Consider the following 21,317-nt stretch of genomic DNA (forward strand, 5'->3'; position numbering starts at 1 on the left):
TAAGGCCAAGCTGCAGGGCAGCACAACACAGCACACAAGTGACCCCCCCCCCTTTTTTTTCCCCACCAACAGAGAATCCTGTTGGTGGGGTCTGATTTACACACACACACACACACACACACACACACACACACACACACACACACACACACACACACACACACACTATTTCTTTTTGTAGCAAATATTTACACATTTTTTATTAATAGATTTTGCTGTTTATTTTTCTTCTTAAACCCCTCCCTCCCCCCAGCCAGCCAATCCTGGTGATCGGCTGTCATAGGCTTCTGCCTATGAGAGACGATCACTCTCTTGTCCCCCAGGGGGACAGCCGTGTCACACGGCTGTCCCCAGTACAGCGCTGCTGCTAATTGCAGCACTGTACTAAGTGTAAATACTGCCGTCTAACAGTCTCCCGAGCGGCAATTGGCGCTCGGAGACTGAAGGCGGGGCGGAGCTCCACACCCCCCCCCCCCAGCAGGAAATGCGCGCAATCTCCTGCAGTAGCTGGCTCCAGGACCTGACTCCAATTGCCGTTAGGCGGTCCTGGGGCTGCCGCCGTGTTCACGCCCATTGGCGTGACGTGGTCGTTAGGTAGTTAAAGAGGAGCTGTCAGAGAAAATAAACACATATATCAGTAGCTAAATATTGGCTGTACTTACATTACATATGCATTTCACTGTCCACGTTTGGATTTCACAGAATCTTTATATAGTATTTGCAGAGAATGATGCTCCTGACAGCTTATGGCAGGTTCCATGTTTGTCAGTCTCCTATGAAGCCAAATGTGTCGTCATGTCCTGCCTGCTTCCTGATGATTAGACTCACACAAAAGATCGGTAATGTAAAACACTACTGTGCAGTGAATATTAATTAGCCATGTGGCTAGGAACAATAGCGGACTCCTGCAGTGTACTCTGCCGGGAGTTTTTTCAATGTTGTGAGCTGCTGCTTTTGTAACAGGAGCCCTGTAACTTATCAATAGCAGCCGAGGGGAGGGCCCCAGAATGCTTTGCTGTATGCGGCTCTCGGCTTCTTAAGAGCTTGGGTCTAACAGCTTTGCTGATAAGCACACATCAAAACTAAGAGAGATTTTTAACTTCAGTATTGCCTTTTTGGCTTCCTTCTAAACTGTTTAACACAGGAGAATAGAGGTTTAAATTAGCTTTTGCAGCCTGACAGTAAGGCCATTGACACTGACATTCATCTGCAGATCAGATCCACCAGGATGGATTTTCAGATCTGCAGATGATTGCTTGATCTGCAGATGAATGTCAGTTAAATCATGTGTGTATGATGATCTGCAGATCTCATAGACTATCATTGCAATTTGCAGGAATGGATTTTTGGCAGGAACAGATCTTTTGCAGATACTGATCTTTTGTGTTTGTACAGCATCTGTGTGTGCAGCATCTTGCAAAGATTTCTTTCTGATGTGGAGTTCAGCTCCATAGAATAGACTGTGTAGAGTATGGCTCTCATACTAGATGAAGGGTGGTAAGATTGGTCTGTGATCTTTCATTTTCCAAAGACTATAGTCTGATGTGTGTATGAGCCTTACTCTTTAAAGGATACCCAAAATTAAATGTGACATGATGAGATAGACAGGTGTATGTAAATCACACAAATAACTATGCTGTGTTCCTTTTTTTCCTTTCTCTGCCTGCAAGAGTTAAACATCAGGTATGTAAGTAAGGACTGGGTCAGACTATAGTGTGACTCTCACTGTTAAGAAATTACAACTATAAAACACTTTCCTCGCAGAAAATGGCTTCTAAGAGCAGGAAAGAGAGAAAAAGGGTCAATAGTTCATAGATTTTAGCTCTGGCTTACTTCAATAATGTGTGTCATTGAGCAAAAACAATAAAACAGTAAACTTAAAAAGTATATTTAAATGTAAAATAAAACGAATATCTTAAAAAGTCATTTTTAGGAGAATATATACAATTGTTTTTTTCGTTCGTTTATTTTCACTTCGGGTGTCCTCTAAGGCAACCCTGGAAGCAACAGGTTGCTTCCAAGATCGTTTAGCGCCTCACTGCCGTGTCCACCTGCTGGAGTGAAGAATGCCAAAATCCACTAAATGCACATTCACAGAAAAGCATTTGAGCGAGGTGCTGTGCTGCCGGTTCAGACTGTCTGTTTACCAACAAACTTGACTGAGAATCCTGCATGCAACTGTATTCGCACAACCACAACTTCTGTGTATGATCTGATATGACCTAGAGGTATGTAAAAGATCCTAAGTACCCAGAATTACAAGTTGTCATTATTTACATCCAGGTATGCTGACCATTACAATGTTTTTAGGGATTTTGTTAAAGGACACCTTAAGTGAAAGGAGTATTTAGGCTGCCATATCTATTTTCGGTACTATTCTGTTAGCCGGGCGCAACTGAGCTAAGTATTGTTCCGATTCATGTATTTTCTGGCCGTCTCGCTGCGGCCAAATGTATCAAAAATGAGTTAATTTAATTAAGCCGGCGGCAATGTAACAGATGAAGCCGCCGGCTTCGGCTCTGCCTCCTCTCCTCCCCCTGCCTCTCTCCTATAGAACACTGACAGCCGGGGACATGCGTGTCCCCCCCCCAGAGTCGTTCATCACGGCAGGGAATCCTGCCGTTCGTTCTTGCAGAGCGGGTGCTGGCAGAAGCAATGTCTGCTTGTTTCTTGCGCCGAACGACTCTCGGGGGCACGCGTGTCCCCCGGCTGCAAGTGTTCTATAGGAGAGAGGCAGGGGGAGGAGAGGAGGCAGAGCCGAAGCTGGAGGCTTCATCTGTTACATTGCCGCCAGCTTAATTTAATTAAATTAACTCACTTTTGATACATTTGGCCGCAGCGAGACGGCCAGAAAATACATGAATCTGTACATTACTTAGCTCAGTTGTGCCAGGCTAACGGAATAGTTCCCTATTTTCTATTAAACAATGCACATTGCCTGATTGTCCTGCTGATCCTCAGCTTCTAATAGCCATAGCCCTCGAACAAGTAAGCAGATTATATATTTTACTGAAGTTTTAATGGATTTGCCGCATGCTTGTTTCAGGTGTGTGATTCAGACACTACTGATGCATTAAAAGATCAGCAGGATGCCAGACAACTGGTATTGTTTAATAGGCAATAAACATGGAAGCCTCCATATCCCTCCCACTTCAGGTGTCCTTTAATGTATATGGCCAGATGAAAACATTTTCAATACGTGTATACGTTTTACTAAATAAATTCAGTCTTTATTCAGAACTGTCCTAGCAGAATCATTTCAACCTTAGCCTTTTGTGTCCCAGAATTACACTTGTTCTGCAAGTGTAATGGCACGAAATGCAATATAGTTTTTATATATAGATCACAGTTTGCACGTTCTGGCAGTAAGACAAGTAGGACAACAACCTCTGCAAGTGTTATGGTATGCTGTGCATTTTCAATACAGGCGTGTCGGTATCAAAGACTTACAGGGCATTAACCTAAAACTGGATCGACTGCAACAATAAAAAAAGATATAAGATGTCATATACACTAAACATTAGCTGATGTTGCTGGGCACTGCTCCAAAACACAACCAAAACGTGTGCTGTCCAAATGAGTCTTAACTATGCCCGGGGCAACTGTGGGTAACGGAAAGAATCTGCCTTTGCCTGGCCACCAGTTTAAAGGGAAACTGAACCGAGTAAAATCATTCAAAATAAACATATGATGTAGCTGCAAATGAATATTACATACTAACCTCACCGTCGGTTCCTCTCAGAAGCTCGCCATTTTCTTCTTACAGTGATCCCTTCCAGTTCTGACAATATTTTGTCAGAACTGAAATACACCAGTTGCTGTCACTTATATATCAGCAGCTGTCAGTTACAACTAATATGCAAGGTAATGTCCATGTTTCCCTATGGCCCAAGTGGGTGATATTACAGTTTAACAGCGTGCTGACCAGGAAGCTGTTATGGGGTAATGGCCATTTTTAAAATGGAGGACGGAGAATTCCATTGATTACAGTGGACAAATGGGATGCAGGAGAGGAGAAAGATTGAGGAGTGAGATTCTGAGAGGAACTGACGGTGAGGTTAGTATGGAATATTCATTTGCAGCTACGTCATGTGTTTATTTGAAATAATTTTATTCACTTCAGGTTCCCTTTGAAGCAAACCTGAAGCAAAAATAAACTTATCTTATACTAATATTATAAATGCGAGATTGAGTAACAAACACCCAAACGTTCGCAAAAATGGCTGAACGGATTTGAATGAAATTTGGTACACACATAGTACATTACCTGGAATAACATATAGGATACTTTTTATCCCCATAACCAAAAAGTGGGCGGAGACAAATACAAATTTTACTAGGAAAATATAAACTGCAGCCATTCTTACACTGTGGTATAGTTCTCAAACTTTACACAGTTGGTCACTGGGTGACTGGGATTAATATGCAGAAAAGTGGGTGGAGCCTACAAAAGCCAATCAAAATTCACCTATTGCGTTTCAATGGTAATATTTATTTGCTGCCATTTTTGCACTGGTAATGGCACAAGCCTCAAACCTGGTACAGTTGGTCATTGGGTGACTGGTATTCAAATTCAGAAAAGGGGTGGAGCCACAGCCAATCAGATTTGTTTCATTTCAATGCAAATCATTGATGCCAAAGACCACAAAGCTCACAAACTAGGTCATGGAGTAAAACGTGGGCGGAGCCAACACCAGCCAAATACATACACCGGGCCATCAGCTCGTAAGATAATAAATTGTTTGTGTAGTACAGCTAAGAAATAGAACATTAGTAGCAAAGAAAAAAAGTCTCATTGTTTTCCAGTACAGGAAGACCTTTAGCTTTTGTCTATGCAAAAGAACTTTTCTTAGCTATTCAGTCCTGTTTTCTGAAGTGCTTAAACACCCAAGAGACAGTGAGAGACAGCTGGAGGTAAGGATTTACTGCAGGGAAGTCCATGTGGAGATATATTGGGGTGCTGATGCTGTTAAGGATAATACAGTAATATATTTTCATTTTCCCATTTTTATATCTGCTGTGGTATGTCAAAGGTGTAGAGATGCAGGCTAGATTCATGGACTGTTCATGTATTTGTGTGGGTGGGTCACTAGACCTACATTTGCATCTAAAGAGGTCTTCAGTGAATATGACCAGTCACCTTCAATAGGCAAGGAAGCAGCTCATTAAGCCACTAGCAGTCACTTTTGATCTACTGTCCCAGGTGTGATTGTCTGCGTCTGTCTACAGGATTACAGGCAAACTGCTACCTGTAACCAAAATTCAATCTTTTCATGGATGTGCTAAAATACACTTTAACCAAGGAAATAATGTGGAGGAAGCTTTTTGATGTCTGCAGAGTTCAATGGGTGAGATTGTGTCCTGCCAAACTTCAAGAAGCTAAGACAGGAACCCCCTTTGAAGTTTGCATATCACAAGAAAGATTATGACAAGCGTTCGGTGATGTCACAAACGGGGAAACTGCATTAGTTCCTGGGGGCTGGACATTAAATGCCCCAGGGGACACTTCGGACTATTTAAGGTGGCCCAGGACAGCCACCGGGATCTTCTCTCGGAGGTAGCGAATAGCTAGGGAGGATCGCGACTCCTGGTCGAAACGGCGTCCTCCCGTCAAACAACGTTCTAACCTAAGCTGGTAACGTTCTTTTTTCCCCCGTTTATTTTTACGCAAATATCCGTTTTTGTAATCTTTTTGTATATATTAAGTTCTGCATTGTTCTACGTTTTTCTAGAATATTAAATTATTATTTAATAAGTTTGACTTCTGCCGTACTAAACTAACACTCATAGCCTAGAAGAGACTGAAGTGTAACCGTGTATAAGTTCATGCCTAATTGTACGCTTGGGCAACACTACCGTATGAAATTGTAATTGCATTGTGTGTGGGGGCGTTTGTCATACGTTGGCCTAAGTGCGCAGCTGACCCAACGTACGAACAACGCCAGTGCGAGTAGCGACAGCAGAGTGGCTAACAGTATCGTTCGGAACTGTTAGTGGGTCTTTGCTTCACGACAGTGTAAGATTGCAACTGTGTGTGTGTGTGGGTGCGTGGCGTTCCCGTATTTGGCCTAAGCGCAACGCTGACCCAAATACGAAAACGCGGAGTGCGCGCTGAGGACTCGACAGCAGAGTGGAAGTGTCTAGCGAACCGCTAGTGGTGGCAGCGAGAGGTGTTCTGAGGGGTCCCAGCCTTGTTTTAGCTTGACTAAGGCTGCTTCCCCTCTCAGTCTGGTCAAACCCGCAGTCGGGAACCGTATACGCAGGCGTGCCGCGGGCCGGTTCCTGACAGTCCAAAGGGCCATTACTTCTGCTTTGTTTTAGATCTTAAAAGACAGAGGCCCATATGCAATTCACTTTTTCTCCTGAGTTTTCTTCTAGGAGATTTTTGTACTATTTTTTGACTTGCTGGGGGCTTTACGTTTTGCTGGGCTGTGACCAGGAGGCTTTGCTGGGCTGGGGGCCTGGGGCTTTGCTTGGCTGTGCCCCCAGTATAGGTTAGATAGGTAGGTGCCTCCAGTGTAGGTTAGATAGGGAGGTTCCCCCAGTACAGGTTAGATAGGTAGGGGACTCCAGTGTAGGTCAGATAGATAGGTTGCCCCAGTATAGGTTAGATAGCACCTTCCGATCCCGGCACACACACACGCACTCTCCATCTCCTTCCTACTTCCTGTCCTGGCGTTCCTCGAATTGGTAACAGCTCCCCCTCTGATGACACTGGTCACGTCATCACAGGGGGCACTGTAACCAAAACACCGGACGCCGGGGGAGGAAGTAGGAAGGAGATGGAGACTGTGACAGCGGGGATCGGAAGGTGAGTTATTAACTACACTATGCCCGCTCTGCCTAGTGCCCCCTCCTGCCGCTCCGTCACGGCAACAGTTTCGGGGGGGGGGGGGGGTTTGGATGCCCCGGATCAAAGCCCCTAGCAACGCCAATGGACAGTACAAAAAAGCTATTTAGACTGCTTTCACAGTTGGACGTTACAGGCTGACGTTACAGCAGCCTGTAACGCAGCCCAGCTCACAGCAATAGTAAATCAATGGGCTGTTCACAGTGCCCACGTTGCGTTGGAGTATAACACAGCACGTTAAATGAAAGTGCAGCATGCTGTGCGTTATACTCATATTCGGCTGCGTTAGACTGTGCACATGCGCAGTAATGTCTATTGTGAGTAGGCACATGGCTAATTATTATTCACTGCACTGTGCTGATGTCACTAGTGGGACCACGTGATGTGGAGTGTTCTGATTACGTGGTCTCCATAGTCTAACGGCGCACCAAGAGCCGCGTAATGCGGCTCTATTTAGCGTCCATCATTAGCAACACCATGCGTTGCGTTAGGGAAACGTTATGCGACCTTAACGTCCCCTCTAATGCGTCTGTGTGTAAAAGAGCCCTAAGTATTTTCTTGTTTGCTGGTGATTTAAAAGGCATCTTATTGACAAGTTTGAAATTATTACCTAGGACAGTGTTTCTCAAATCTGTCCTCGTTGCTACCCAACGGTGCAGGTTTTGCAGGCCACTTCACCTATGCACAGGTGGGGGTAATAAGTGTCTCAGCTACATGGAATCCACCTAGCTGGGACACTAATCACCCCGCCTGTGCATAGGGGAGGTTGTCAGCAAAACATGCACTGTTAGCCACGAGGACAGGTTTGATAAGCATTGACCTAGGAGAAAAAGGTGAATTGCATGTGGGCCAGAGTGTGGTTTCTAAACTACAAATATGACAGAATGATGCAATGTTCTAAGAAAAAAAAACCAAAAAAACTTTATAACGGAAATAAAAAGAGACTCTTTTCCTTGCTATTAATGTTTTACTCATTATCCATACTGAACATACAATTCATTATATCATACGTTTTTCGCTTCAGGTTTGCTTTAAAAGACCACTACTGCGAAAAGTGTAAGTCTACCTCCTCATGGGGGATTCTCAGTATTGCCTTTATTCTTTACAAAGGCACTCCCTGTAAGGGCTCATTCTCACTAGAAGCGCTTTTCTGCGCGTTTAGCGATTGATAAGCGGTTTTTTTTACAATTGCTCCAATTCACTTTCATTAAAATCGATGTTAAAATGTCGGAAAAATCATTGCGATTTTAGCATATGCTTTGGCAAAATCTCGTATTTTTCCATGATTTTTGCCACGATTTTAAAAAAAGCTTAGCAATCGCAAAACTCTCAGAAAAGAGCTTCTAGTGTGAATGGGCCCTAAAGGGTCTATACAAAAATGGCAACCAGCCTTTCTACTCGCTTGCACACTATTTTGCAGATGCTGTTCAGTAAGTGTTTTTGAACACGACCACCCCCCCCCCCCCCCCGCGAATGACATCACGATCGCCCGCACCCCCTCCCCCTGCGAATGACATCACGATCGCCCACATCCCCCCCCCCCCCCCGCGAATGACAGTACGATCGCCCGCAAAAAGCCACCCACCGCGACTAGCAAGACGATCGCCCGCAACCCCCCCCCCCCCCCCCGGCGAATGAAATCCCTATCGCCCATAACCCCCACTACCCCTCCCCCACGAATGAAATCCCTATCGCCCACAACCCCCCCCCCCCCCCTGCAACTGACAGCACGATTGCACGCACACCCCCCCCCCCACGCGACTGACAAGACGATCAGTCGATCGCCCGCAAACAGGCGCCGCCCCCCCTTCGCGACTGACACGATTGCCCGCACATCCCGCGAATGACATCACGATCGCCCGCACCCCGCCCCCGCCCCACGAATGACAGCACGATCGCCTGCAAACCCCCCCCCCGCAACTGACAGCATGATCGCACGCACCCCCCCCCCCCCCCCGCAACTGACAGCACGATCGCACGCACATCCCCCCCAACGCGACTGACAGCGTGATCGCCCGCACCAGTCCCCCACCCACCCAGACTGACAGCGCGGTCGCCCGCAAACTCCCCCCCCCCCGCAGACTGACAACGTGAACGTCCGCGCCCACCTCCCCCCCAAATGACAGGCAGTTTGCACGCAACCCCCCGTCATGATCGCTCCACCCGCGCTGAGTGCCAGACAATATGCCCCTGTTAGAACAGAGACTGGTGGGAGTGTCTGAGGGCTGGGACTTGGGAGGGCTAAAGAATAATCAATCGGGAAGCAGGGTAAGGGAGGATATTACATCACAATTGGCTTCAGACAAGACATCCAAAGATGGAACCTGCCATGAACTGTCAGGAGCATCATTCTCTGCAAATACTATATAAAAATTCTGTGAAATCCAAACGTGGACAGTGAAATGCATATGTAATATAAGTACAGCCAATATTTAGCTACTGATTTATGTGTTTTTTTTTCTCTGAGACCTTATGCCTAACAGCTCCTCTTTAAGGACCTTAGTGATTGAAATGTATGCCGTTTTGATGGCCACCTGGCTGCCAGGGCGTAGATTTCAATCCCCTGACACAGCGCATTCTCGCTGCTTTCGTCGCTCTCGACGATCTCGCCGCTTCCTCCCGCTGCAGCTCACTCTCTAAGACGTCAAAGCCCTGTGAGCTGGTCAGGAGCCGATTTCATTGGCTCCTGACCCTGTCTATTAACCTCCTGGGCGATACAATAATATCGCCAGGGGGCGGGGCAGCGCTTCTTTTTTTATTTTTATTTTTTTAAATCATGTAGCTAGCCTAGCGCTAGCTACATGATTGCCGCTGTGCAGCGGCATCCCCCCACCCCCTCAGGAAATCCCTTTCAGAACGGGATTTCCTGTTTGGCTTCGGGATGACATCAACGACGTTGTGACGTCAGAGGGAGTCCCGATCCACCCCTAAGCACTGCCTGGCACTGATTGGCCAGGCTGCGCACATGGTCTGGGGGGGGGGGGGGGGGCGGCGCGGCGGGTAGTGGCGGATCAGCGCGGAGCGGCAGCGATCGGTATATATGTTACGGCCAGAACCCGAAGTTTGGCCACTTCTAGTTCTGGCCGGCCACTTCGGGTTCTGGCCGGCCAATGCGCGAAGTGGCTGCTGCGCTGCGGCCAATGTTGAAAATGGAATGATTCCTCTGACATTAATGTATCTTCTGGCCGCAGCGCAGCGGCCAAACGTAGAACAACTTAGTTCATTTAATGCAATTCAGCCGGCGGCAATGTAACAATTCAAGCTGCCGGCTTTTTCTCTGCCTCTCTCGCCTCCTCTTATGGGCAGCAGGCGGGGGGACACGCGTGTCCCCGGGAGTAGTTAGTCGCACCAGGAAAGCAGAGCGGGGAGGCTGCAGACATCACTTCTGCCAGCACCCGCTCTGCAAGAACGTCAGGATTCCCCTGCCGCGACGAACGACTCCGGGGGGGGGGACACTCGTGTCCCCGCCCGGCTGCCCATAGGAGAGAGCGAGAGAGGCGGGAGGGGGGGAGAAGGAGAGAGATGCAGAGAAAAAGCCGGCGGCTTGAATTGTTACATTGCTGCCGGCTGAATTGCATTAAATGAACTAAGTTGTTCTACGTTTGGCCGCTGCGCTGCGGCCAGAAGATACATTAATGTCAGAGGAATCGTTCCATTTCTAACATTGGCCGCAGCGCAGCGGCCACTTCGCGCATTGGCCGGCCAGAACCCGAAGTGGCCGGCCAGAACTAGAAGTGGCCAAACTTCGGGTTCTGGCCGTAACATATACACGCAGCTAGCAACAAAAAAAAATTAAGCAAATCGGCCCACCAGGGCCTGAGAAATCCTCTGCGGCGGCTTACCCCGAGCTCAGCTCGGGATTATCGCCCAAAGGGTTAACTTAAGCCGCTCCCATTGGCTTACATTGATAGGCAAGGTCAGAAGCCAATGAAAGCAGCTCCTAACCGTCTCACAGGAACTCTGCCGTCACAGAGATGGCAGAGTGGGTGGCCCAGGTCTCCGACGTGCGGCGTTGACGGAGATTGCGGCGGGTATGTGTGGCGATTTGTTGGTATCCCGCCGTTTCTGGTACCAGCGGTCTCTGGTCCTTAAGGGGGCAGAGACCGCTGGTACTTAAGTGTTTAAGCAATACCAGTTGCCTGACTATCCTGCTGATCCTCCGCCTTGAATACTTTTAGCTATAGCCCCGAACAAGCATGAAGTAGATCCGGGGTTTCTGAGATTGTCAGATCTGACAAGATTAGCTGCATGCTTATTTCTGGTGTGATTCAGACACTACTGCAGCCAAATACATCTGCAGGGCTGCCAGGCAACTGGTATTGTTTAAAAGGAAATAAATGGCAGCCTCCATATACTTCTCATTTCATTTGTCCTGTAAGAGATGTAGGAGACCCTTTATCAAGATGGCATTGTCTAAAGTCTGTACTCCATTCTGTCAGACACAAATAAGGCTGGCTATGAATACAGCGATGCTACTGCCTCTGCAGCAGTTTGTAGTTTTCTGGTTGTTACGCTCATCCACTACTTAGCGAGCCGGTGACACAGAAAAAGCACGTTGGCCTGGGCTTTGCTGGCTGGATGTGTATTCTGGGTCAGTGGCTCAGAAACAAGTCAAGTTGTAAGGTAAGCAAGCCAGGCGGCAAACCAACAACTTTAGAAAGAGTCAGAAAACTCATGAATCTCTATTGCCACATGCTCATCTTAATCCTATCATATTGATGGACATTTAAAATATTTCACACCGGTTATCAATTCCCTCTATTGGCACAAGCAAGACCCACAGTAATGAAACACAATAAGGCCCAGAGCAGGCCCCGCAAGTACGGTTCCAGAGGTTTCCTATCACAGCCAGAGATCTCACTCCACTGATTTTCTAGTGGGACACATAAAAGCTCTTGGCTGAAAACAAGTCTTGGATCTAGCAAGCCTTTTTCTGTGGTTTACTTTATTTCTATTTTCAATTTCTCTATATATTACACAAAAGGTTCTTTATTCTCTAGAGAGAGATAATAGTTATGTAAGAGTTACTGAGCTGATGTTGGAATGTTGCCCTTACTATTCCAAGCCAGACAGCTAATGCTATCATCTGTTGTGGTGGCTAAACATAACTCATATGGGTATGTAAAACTTCACAGAATAATTTATGGCCACCATTACTGGCACCTTGCTATACTAAAAGGGCTCTCAGTTATTTTAGCATTGTATATTTGATGGAAGACGTAACCGGGATCGGAATGTTGTTAAAGAATTACTCTTGGAAGAAGCAAGGCTGAATTTCTGACTAGGCTGCTGTGGTATAGGGTGACAGGATCGCCAAGGGGCAGCATCCAGCCCACCACTAGGGATGCAAATTGTTTCTGGGCTGGTGCACACCAGAGCGGTTCTAAAGTGTTTTTTAAAACGCTTGCAGGGGGGAAACCACTTAGCTAATGAAAGTGAATGGGATGGTGCACAGCAGAGCGGCTCGTTTTTCCCCCAAACGCAAACTCCTGTCCTGCAGCATTTTTTAGATTTCGGAGGCGTTTCTGCCTCAATGTTAGGGCCCGTTCACACTGCACGCGTTTCCATATGCGTTTTGGAAATGCGTGCGGGGGGGCCGACACGCAGGACATCAGACATTGCATAGAGTGCAATGTCTGATGTTCACACAGCATGCGTTCCCGGACCGCACAGGTCCGGAACGCATGCTGGTCCGGAACGCATGCTGCATCCTCTAAAGCCGCAGATTTTACTAAAACGCGCGGCTGTCCCATTCACTTTTCAGTGATGGGATCAGCCACGCAACGCATACGAACGCGGATGGCGTGCGTTCGTACGCGTTGCGGTCCGCATGCGTTGCGGTCCGCACTTTGTAGTCTGAACGGGCCCTTAAAGAGTATAGGAAAGTGAAAAACCGCTCTAAAAAACGCTAGATCAGAGCGGATTTCCAGGCCTTTTTGTTACAGAAGCTGTTCAGTAACAGCTTTACTGTAACATAATATGACACCTGCTACACAACAACGCCACAAAAAACGCTAGGCAGGTTTAGAAAATCTCTCTGAAATCTGCTTCAAAAACCTCTAGCGTTTTGCGGATCTGCAAGAGGTTTTTGTTGTGCACTGGCCCATTGAGTTGATGCAGGATTACACAAATTCTGTACGCAATTTTATGCAGCAAAAAAAAAAATAAAAAAAAAAAAATACAATCGAATCACGCCAAGGTGGAATTTGATTGGTTCATTTTCAAGCCCATTGACCACCCCACCCACCATCTTTCCTGTTCATGCATTGCATTCGTACCAGCCACATGCATGTGCCCTATATGAAGTGAAGACTGGCTTTACAAACAAGTTTGTTTATTATTTATTATCACACAGCCGCACACCTAGACGCTGCAACCGCACACCCAGACCCTGCGGCCGCACCAACCCAGACCCTGCAGCCGCACCAACCCAGACCCTGCAGCCGCACCAACCCAGACCCTGCAGCCGCACCAACCCAGACCCTGCAGCCGCACCAACCCAGACCCTGCAGCCGCACCAACCCAGACCCTGCAGCCGCACCAACCCAGACCCTGCAGCCGCACCAACCCAGACCCTGCAGCCGCACACACAGTCCCTGCAGCCGCACACACAGTCCCTGCAGCCGCACACACAGTCCCTGCAGCCGCACACACAGTCCCTGCAGCCGCACACACAGTCCCTGCAGCCGCACACACAGTCCCCGCAGCCGCACACACAGTCCCCGCAGCCGCACACACAGTCCCTGGTTTAGCACAAACATTGGCGGCTCTAGCACAGTGTACATGAAGGGAAGAAAAGTGCCCCTACGGAGTACCCATACAGAAGCCGCTGAATTCCAAAAGAGACTTCCCTCATCCTCCTCCACAGACCCATTCCAGCACTGGAACCCCTGAAAAGGAGCTTGTCTGCGCTTTTAGACAGCTTGCGAATGCACACTAGCACAGATCCTCTTGGCTTTCTTCAAAAAAATCAGGTCTGGATTGGGCCTGTTCTACTGCCCAAGCCGCCTGCACAGCAGCACGGACTCGATTGGGCTCGGCTTTTTCCAAATGAGTGGACAAATGGGCAAGCACAGGGAGGCCACGCTTTAGGGGTCCCAACGCTGAAGCAGCTTGACATAGGACGGGGAAGCCACTTTAGGATCCAGAAGCTTCCCTTTCCCAAGGTAAGTATCCATTTTTTTCCTTTCTGAAAGTGACAGGCGTGGAGGAGTGCTTTCTGTACTCTGAATGGTAACATTAAAGTCAATAGACTTTCATGCTACCATGCGTGTCACACACAATGTGCACTAGTGTGTCATGACTGAAAGCACCAGGTCTGTGGAGTCAGTACAAAAATCATTCAACTCCCGACTCCTCAGTTTATAAAACTACCGACTCCAACTCCAGATATCCAAAATGGCTCCATTGTCCTGGGATACCCTCGCCAGACCGGGATCTTCTGCACTTGCGCGAGCCAGCGGCCACATCATTTGTGATCATGCTCACATGGCCTGTAATGTTCTGTGCAGGCCACGACCTGGCTAGGCCGGCATCGCCAATGGAAGGGGATCCCTGGGCACAGGAGCTGCAGCGAGGGACAGATAGATTGGCTGCCAGTGGCTGGGGGAAGCCCCAAGTAAGTAGATTTTGTTTTTATTATCTCGGATGTATCTTTTAAAGAGACACTGAAGCGGAAAAAAATATATGATATAATGAATTGGTTGTGTACTATGAATAATTACTAGAATATTAGCAGCAAAGAAAATATTCTCATATTTTTATTTTCAGGTATGTAGTGTTTTTTCTAACATTGCATCATGCTCTAATATGTGCAGATTACACAACACTCAGCATTCAAAATTATTCTTTCAGAGCAGTCTGTGAACTAATGACCTCTCCTCTGGCAGAGGAAAAGTAAAAAATTAACTAACAGTTGAGATAATAAAAGTCAGAAAACAGCCCTCTCCATGACTTTGAAAGTCGTAGAGCTTAACCTCTTGACGACCAGCTAACGCCGATTGGCGTAAACTGGTCGTCTGCGGGTTACCATGGAAACGGCCGCTCGATCGAGCGGCCTTTCCATGTCAGTTCACGGAGGGTGTCTCCGTGAACAGCCGGAGAGCCGCCGGAGAGCCCAAGCAGCACCGATCATTGCAGGAAGCCCTGGTCGGCAAGTGGTTAAAGAGGAGCTGTTAGGTATAGGGTCTCAGAGACAAAAAACACATATCAGTAGCTAAATACTGTCTGTACTTACATTACATATGCATTTCACTGTCCACGTTTGGATTTCACAGAATTTTTATATAGTATATGCAGAGAATGATGCTCCTGACAGCTCATGGCAGGTTTCATGTTTGTCTGTCTTGTCTAAAGCCAATTGTGATGTCATATCCTCCCTTACCCTGCCTACTGATTAATTATACATTAGCCCTCCCAAGTCCCAGCCCTCATACACTCCTACCAGTCTCTGGTCTTATGCTCGGTACACAAGATGCGTTTTCCCGCTCGATCCGCGGGTCAATCGGGATCGATTTGATTATTTCCAACATGTTAATTATGCCAAATCGACGGCAGGAACTATTGAACACCGAATCGAGCATGTTGGAAATCTAATCGACCCGCGGATCGAGCGGGAAAACGCATCGCGTGTATTAGGCACTCAGCGGGGAGCGATCATGTCTGGGTTGCGTGCGATCTCGCTGTCAGTTGGGGTGGGGGGAGCTGTGCGAGCGATTGCGTTGTCAGTGGCGGAGGGGGGGGGGGGTTGCGGATGATTGCGATGTCATTCAATTTGCGGGCGGTTGCGATGTCGGTCGTTTTGCTTGCGATGTCAGGCGTTTTGCGAGCGATTGCGATGTCAGTCGTTTTGCTTGCGATTGCAATGTCGGTCGTTTTGCTTGCGATTGCAATGTCGGTCGTTTTGCTTGCGATTGCAATGTCGGTCGTTTTGCTTGCGATTGCAATGTCGGTCGTTTTGCTTGCGATTGCGATGTCGGTCGTTTTGCGGCCGATTGCGATGTCAGTCGTTTTGCTTGCGATTGCAATGTCGGTCGTTTTGCTTGCGATGTCGGTCGTTTTGCTTGCGATGTCGGTCGTTTTGCTTGCGATGTCGGTCGTTTTGCTTGCGATTGCGATGTCGGTTGTTTTGCTTGCAATGGCGATGTCGGTCGTTTTGCTTGCAATTGCAATGTCGGTCGTTTTGCTTGCGATGTCGGTCGTTTTGCTTGCGATTGCGATGTCGGTCATTTTGCTTGCAATTGCGATGTCGGTCATTTTGCTTGCAATTGCGATGTCAGTCGTTTTGCTTGCGATGTCAGTCGTTTTGCTTGCGATTGCAATGTCGGTCGTTTTGCTTGCGACTGCGATGTCGGTCGTTTTGCTTGCGATTGCGATGTCGGTCGTTTTGCTTGCGATGTCGGTCGTTTTGCGAGCGATTGCGATGTCGGTCGTTTTGCTTGCGATTGCGATGTCGGTCGTTTTGCTTGCGATGTCGGTCGTTTTGCTTGCGATTGCGATGTCGGTCGTTTTGCTTGCGATGTCGGTCGTTTTGCGAGCGATTGCGATGTCGGTCGTTTTGCTTGCGACTGCGATGTCGGTCGTTTTGCTTGCGATTGTGAAGTCAGTCGTTTTGCTTGCGATGTCGGTCGTTTTGCTTGCGATTGCGATGTTGGTCGTTTTGCTTGCGATTGCGATGTTGATTGTTTTGCTTGCGATTGCGATGTCGGTCGTTTTGCTTGCGATTGCGATGTCAGTCGTTTTGCTTGCGATTGCGAAGTCAGTCGTTTTGCTTGCGATTTCGGTTTTGCTTGCGATGTCGGTCGTTTTGCGAGCGATTGCAATGACGGTCGTTTGGGGGGGGGGGGGGTGCCGTCCAACGCGGGTGTCACTCGTGGGGGGGAGAGCCACCGATCACGGGTGTCAATCGCGGTGGGGGGGGGGGGGGGGGGGAGGGTGCCGCCGATCGCGGGTTTCACTCGCGGGGGGGGAGCCGCCGATCGCGGATTTCACACGCAGGGGGGGGGGGGTTGTGCCGCCGATCGCGGGTGCCGCCGATCGCGGATTTCACACGCAGGGGGGGGGGGGGTTGTGCCGCCGATCGCGGGTGCCGCCGATCGCGGGTGTCACTCTTGGGGGGGGGGGGTCGGTGCCGCCGACCGCGGGTGTCACTCGCTGGGGGTGGGGGGATTGCCGCCGATCGCGGGTGTCACTCGCGGGGGGTGCCGCCGATCGCTGGTGTCACTCGCGTCGGGTTGGGTAGGATTTGGGGGGGTTGCCGCAGGCAGCCTGCAGCTGTCACTCGGGGTGTCTGGATGGGGAGGGAAGGAGAGAGGGACCAGCCAATGAGGCTGCAGCAGGGCTGGATGGGGAAATGAAGGGGTGGTGCAGGGAGGGCAGTAGAGAGGAAGTAAGACCTTCCCATACTGCTTTGCAGACTGACTGCGGCTTTTACAGTCTGATGCGGCTTCCTAAACAGCCTGGAGATAAGGAAGGCTGCTATTCAGCCCACAATAAAGTAAGAGAGTTTTTTAACTTCAGTATTGATATTTGGCTTTCTTCCACACTGTTTAACACAGGGGAACATAGATCAAAATTACATGTTTTTGCCTGACAGTTACTATTTAATGGCTTTTTTGTATAGAGCTAACAACTGGAGTTTCTTAAATCTTCCTGTACTGGAAACAATTAGACTGATGTTTCTGATCTTAATGTTTTATTTCTTAGCTGTACTACACATACAAATCATAATATCATAATTTTTTTTTCGCTTCAGTGTCTCTTTAAGACAGATGCAAAGAACACTGGAAACGTTACTCAGAAATGTCACACAACAGCTAAAACTATTATTGCAATATTCAGGCTAAATGCAACATTGCTGTGCCACTTTTCTTTATGCCCATCTTGATAAATAAACCTCACTTGATGGTAGCGCCTTATTGATTGAAGGCACTATGGTCAGAGTCCAGCATGACACAGAGTTTCTACATCCGCAATATTCAGCATTTGGATTAAACAGAAACCTGTGAGAATTTTTTTTTTTAAACCCCCCCCCCTGCCATGCAAGGCACGACTGAGCATAGTTACCAGGCCAGCTAGCGGAGGATCAGAGCGGCCCAAGTATATGGCAAAGGAGCCAACAGCCTGAGGGCTCTTTCACACCAGAGCCCTTTTCCTGCGTTTCAACGCAAAGGTAATTCTTTGCGTTAATATGTAACTGTAGAAAAAGAAAGATGAATTCCGGGCACCTTCCGTCCAGTGTTATTTATTGTAGCAAATGATGACAGACATCCATCTAGGTACCACAAACAATGACTACCTCATTCTGATGGTGTTCAAAGGTGATGGTCGGGTGGAGGTGGAGGAGCCAGGGCACAAGGTGGGCCTGTCCCACCTTGTGCCCTGGCTCCTCCACCTCCACCCGACCATCACCTTTGAACACCATCAGAATGAGGTAGTCATTGTTTGTGGTACCTAGATGGATGTCTGTCATCATTTGCTACAATAAATAACACTGGACGGAAGGTGCCCGGAATTCATCTTTCTTTTTCTACAGTTACATATTGTATTGGTGCTTCTTTCCTTTTAACACCGCAGAGCACACGTCCCAGCAATTGACAGAGGCGACCACAGATGGTACGGTGAGAATTTAGTGCTTTTTTATTCACTCACACAATCCTGCTCACGCAATAGGGAGTGCCACTCCTGGGTCCCCTTTTGCTCTCTCTACACGAATTCTTTGCGTTAACCAAGGTAAAATGAAAGTCCTTAGACCAGGGGTCTCAAACTCACGGCCCGCAGGCCATTTGCGGCCCTCGATGCAATATTTTGTGGCCCTCGCCGGCAAAAGCTTCTTTATAGTTCGCTTCAGTGCTCCCAAGTAATCCGCCACATCCCCGCCACTAAACGAGGGCAGCAGAGCCCCCAAATCGCCGGTGGGGCAATCCGCCGGCATTTCCTGGAAGGGGCAGAGCTTTCAGCTTCAGCTCTGCCCCTCTTGACGTCAATCGCCGCCTCTCCCTGCCCGTCTCTGTGAAGGAAGAGTGAGAGGGGCAGACAGAGGCTGCGATGCACCGCGATTGTGAAATTCCTTATGCGGCCCAGCCTCATCCTGACTTTGCCTCCTGCAGCCCCCAGGTAAATTGAGTTTGAGACCCCTGCCTTAGACTATCATTTTACCTTTCACACCCGACGGTGCATTTCGGGGCGTTGCGGTTCGAAGCACCCGGAATCAATGAAACGCCGGAAGCCAGTGTTTTCCCGTCGGGTTCAATTAATGGCTACCGCCGCTGATTGCGTCGCACCGCAGATTCCCGATGACACGCCGCAGGCTATTCAACGCATGCAGGAGACCGGCTCCTGCACGCGTTGTCTAATGTGAAACAGGCCTGGAGGAAGCTCCAGGTAAATATCAGTGCTTTCTCTTAGGTACTCTTCAGTACCAGTACCCAGGCAAACAATTCAGATCAGCCAGGTATCAATTGCTTATCTGATCTAAAAGCTATCTGATCATCTATAATGGCTTGTTCACAATTGGAGCGATTTCGTTTTTACATGCTGTCGATTTTTAAAATTGCCTTCAAAGTGCTTCTACAATGTTGCTCTGTGAGTGTTCTCACATGAATGATGAGCTTTCTATCCAATCGCAAATGCCGTTCCTGCACCATTTTCTAAGCATTAGCAATTCAATAGAAAGGATAGGGAAATTGAAAAGCGCTGTGAAAAGCTATTTCCCGAGCGCTTTCAATTGTATTTGTTTATTTCCGGGGCAAAGAGCTCACTTCCTGACTGATGCCAGAAAGTGAAAAAAACATCGCTACACAAAAGTGCTGAAAACAGCGCTTTTTTAAGCGCAAATCGCCCTGAAAGTGCTTAGAAAAGCACTTTCAAAATATCTTCATAAATTACTCAGCGCTTGCGATAGTGCTGGCGTTTTATAATGTGAACAAGGCCTAAGTGTAGCCATACACTTATAGATGACCACTAGATTTGACCATCAGATAGATCCCTATCTGACCAAAATCTGATTAGTCTGATCAGAGCGGGACGATTTTAGATGCTGGGGGTCCATTGGTCATCACAAACTTGATACTGCCTACTACTGCCATGCACCCAACCTCCCCCTTTCTAGAAAGATCTTTCCAGCCTGCACAATCGATAGTTTCAATTTCATCTGGAAATTGTTTGAAATTATGATCAGGTGGCCACGTTGCAGCATCAATCTCTGGCAGATTCTATCGTGATGACTCTCAAATCTGCTGGGAAATATCGAGCAAGTGCATGGTCACCTTAAGGAATATTCTTCTGACTGGCTCTGAGGGATGCGATAACTAAATCTCCACCCTTAGCTTTGTACAGTTGCACATCAAGGTTTATCACTGAAACCACACACAAAACTACTCCAATAGCTTCCACACCCCTGGCACACCAGTTATGTTGAAATACACACACAAAGCCATGTGCAATGTTACTATAACAACACTGTGCTCCATACATTGCAATTGTGTCATTCTGATCACTTTCTAAAATGATATAATAGTTTTAAAGTAACATACAATCCTCACCTGACTTCAACATGTACATTGTATGGCATCACTCTAGTATTGGATTACACTGTAATATCCTAATCCAAGGTTTCTCAAACCTGTCCTTGTGACTCCAACAGTGCAGGTTTTGCAGACAACCTCAGCTATACACAGGTGGGGTAATTATTGTCTGAGCTACATGGAATGCACCTAGCTGGGACACTAACTACCCCACCTGTGCATAGGGGAGGCTGCCTGCAAAACCTGCACTGTTGGAGTCACAAGGACAGGTTTGAGAAACACTGACCTAATCAAAGAAGTAACTGAGCTGTGTGGAAGTCTCTTACCTGTGATGAGCACAGCTCTCCCGGCCACAGGCAGCATTCTCCTGGGGGAAGCAATGCTCAGAACGTAGCAGCATGCTGAGCTGAGCAGCGCCATTCCTAGAAGGAGAGGGAGGTACAGGTGGCAGAACCATTCAAACAGTACCAGCAGGAAGAAGTACACCAGCAGGGCAGGCGTGAGCAGCATGTCAGAATGGGAAAACTTAAAATACACCAGCAGGGAGAAGAAGAGCCAGACCGAGCCATACGCCCACAGGGAAGGAGAAGTGGACAGCTCCATGGCAGACAATGGGCACAGCACTGTACAGAGGAGACAGGATCAGGGGCTCAGGAGTGAGGATGGAATGAGAGGTCCGCAGAGCACTGAGAAGTACTGTATACAACACACACACATGCACAAACATACAACACTAGCAGGCTACTATTTATAAAAGAGCAGCCAGTACAGAAGGGTGGGAGGGGCCAGCTCTAATCTGTACTCCAATGATTTCGTGTTAACTGGAGTTCACCGGGCTTCTCTGCCTTCTCAAACTTCTGGTGCTGAAGGGGCTGCGCTGTGTCCTCCCTGTCCAGTGTACAAAGCAGCTATTCCTAGAAGCTTCCCTGCGTCCTGTGCATGGG

The 21,317-nt window shown here is 48.0% G+C and overlaps 1 protein-coding gene across 1 annotated transcript in view; it reads right to left on the bottom strand.

Annotated features, from left to right (window-relative positions):
* The window catches only part of HSD11B2 (hydroxysteroid 11-beta dehydrogenase 2), a 78,074-nt gene extending 56,990 nt beyond the window's left edge, over positions 1–21,084 (bottom strand). Inside the window, exon 1 of the mRNA XM_068260027.1 lies at positions 20,700–21,084. Within this exon, the coding sequence (XP_068116128.1) occupies positions 20,700–20,976 (277 nt within the window). The 5' untranslated portion in view covers positions 20,977–21,084. The remainder of the gene's footprint in view (positions 1–20,699) is intronic.
* Between the last annotated feature and the right edge of the window lie 233 nt (positions 21,085–21,317).

The sequence above is a fragment of the Hyperolius riggenbachi genome, chromosome 11 (genome assembly GCF_040937935.1).
Source record: "Hyperolius riggenbachi isolate aHypRig1 chromosome 11, aHypRig1.pri, whole genome shotgun sequence".
In the NCBI taxonomy this organism is placed as follows: domain Eukaryota; kingdom Metazoa; phylum Chordata; class Amphibia; order Anura; family Hyperoliidae; genus Hyperolius; species Hyperolius riggenbachi.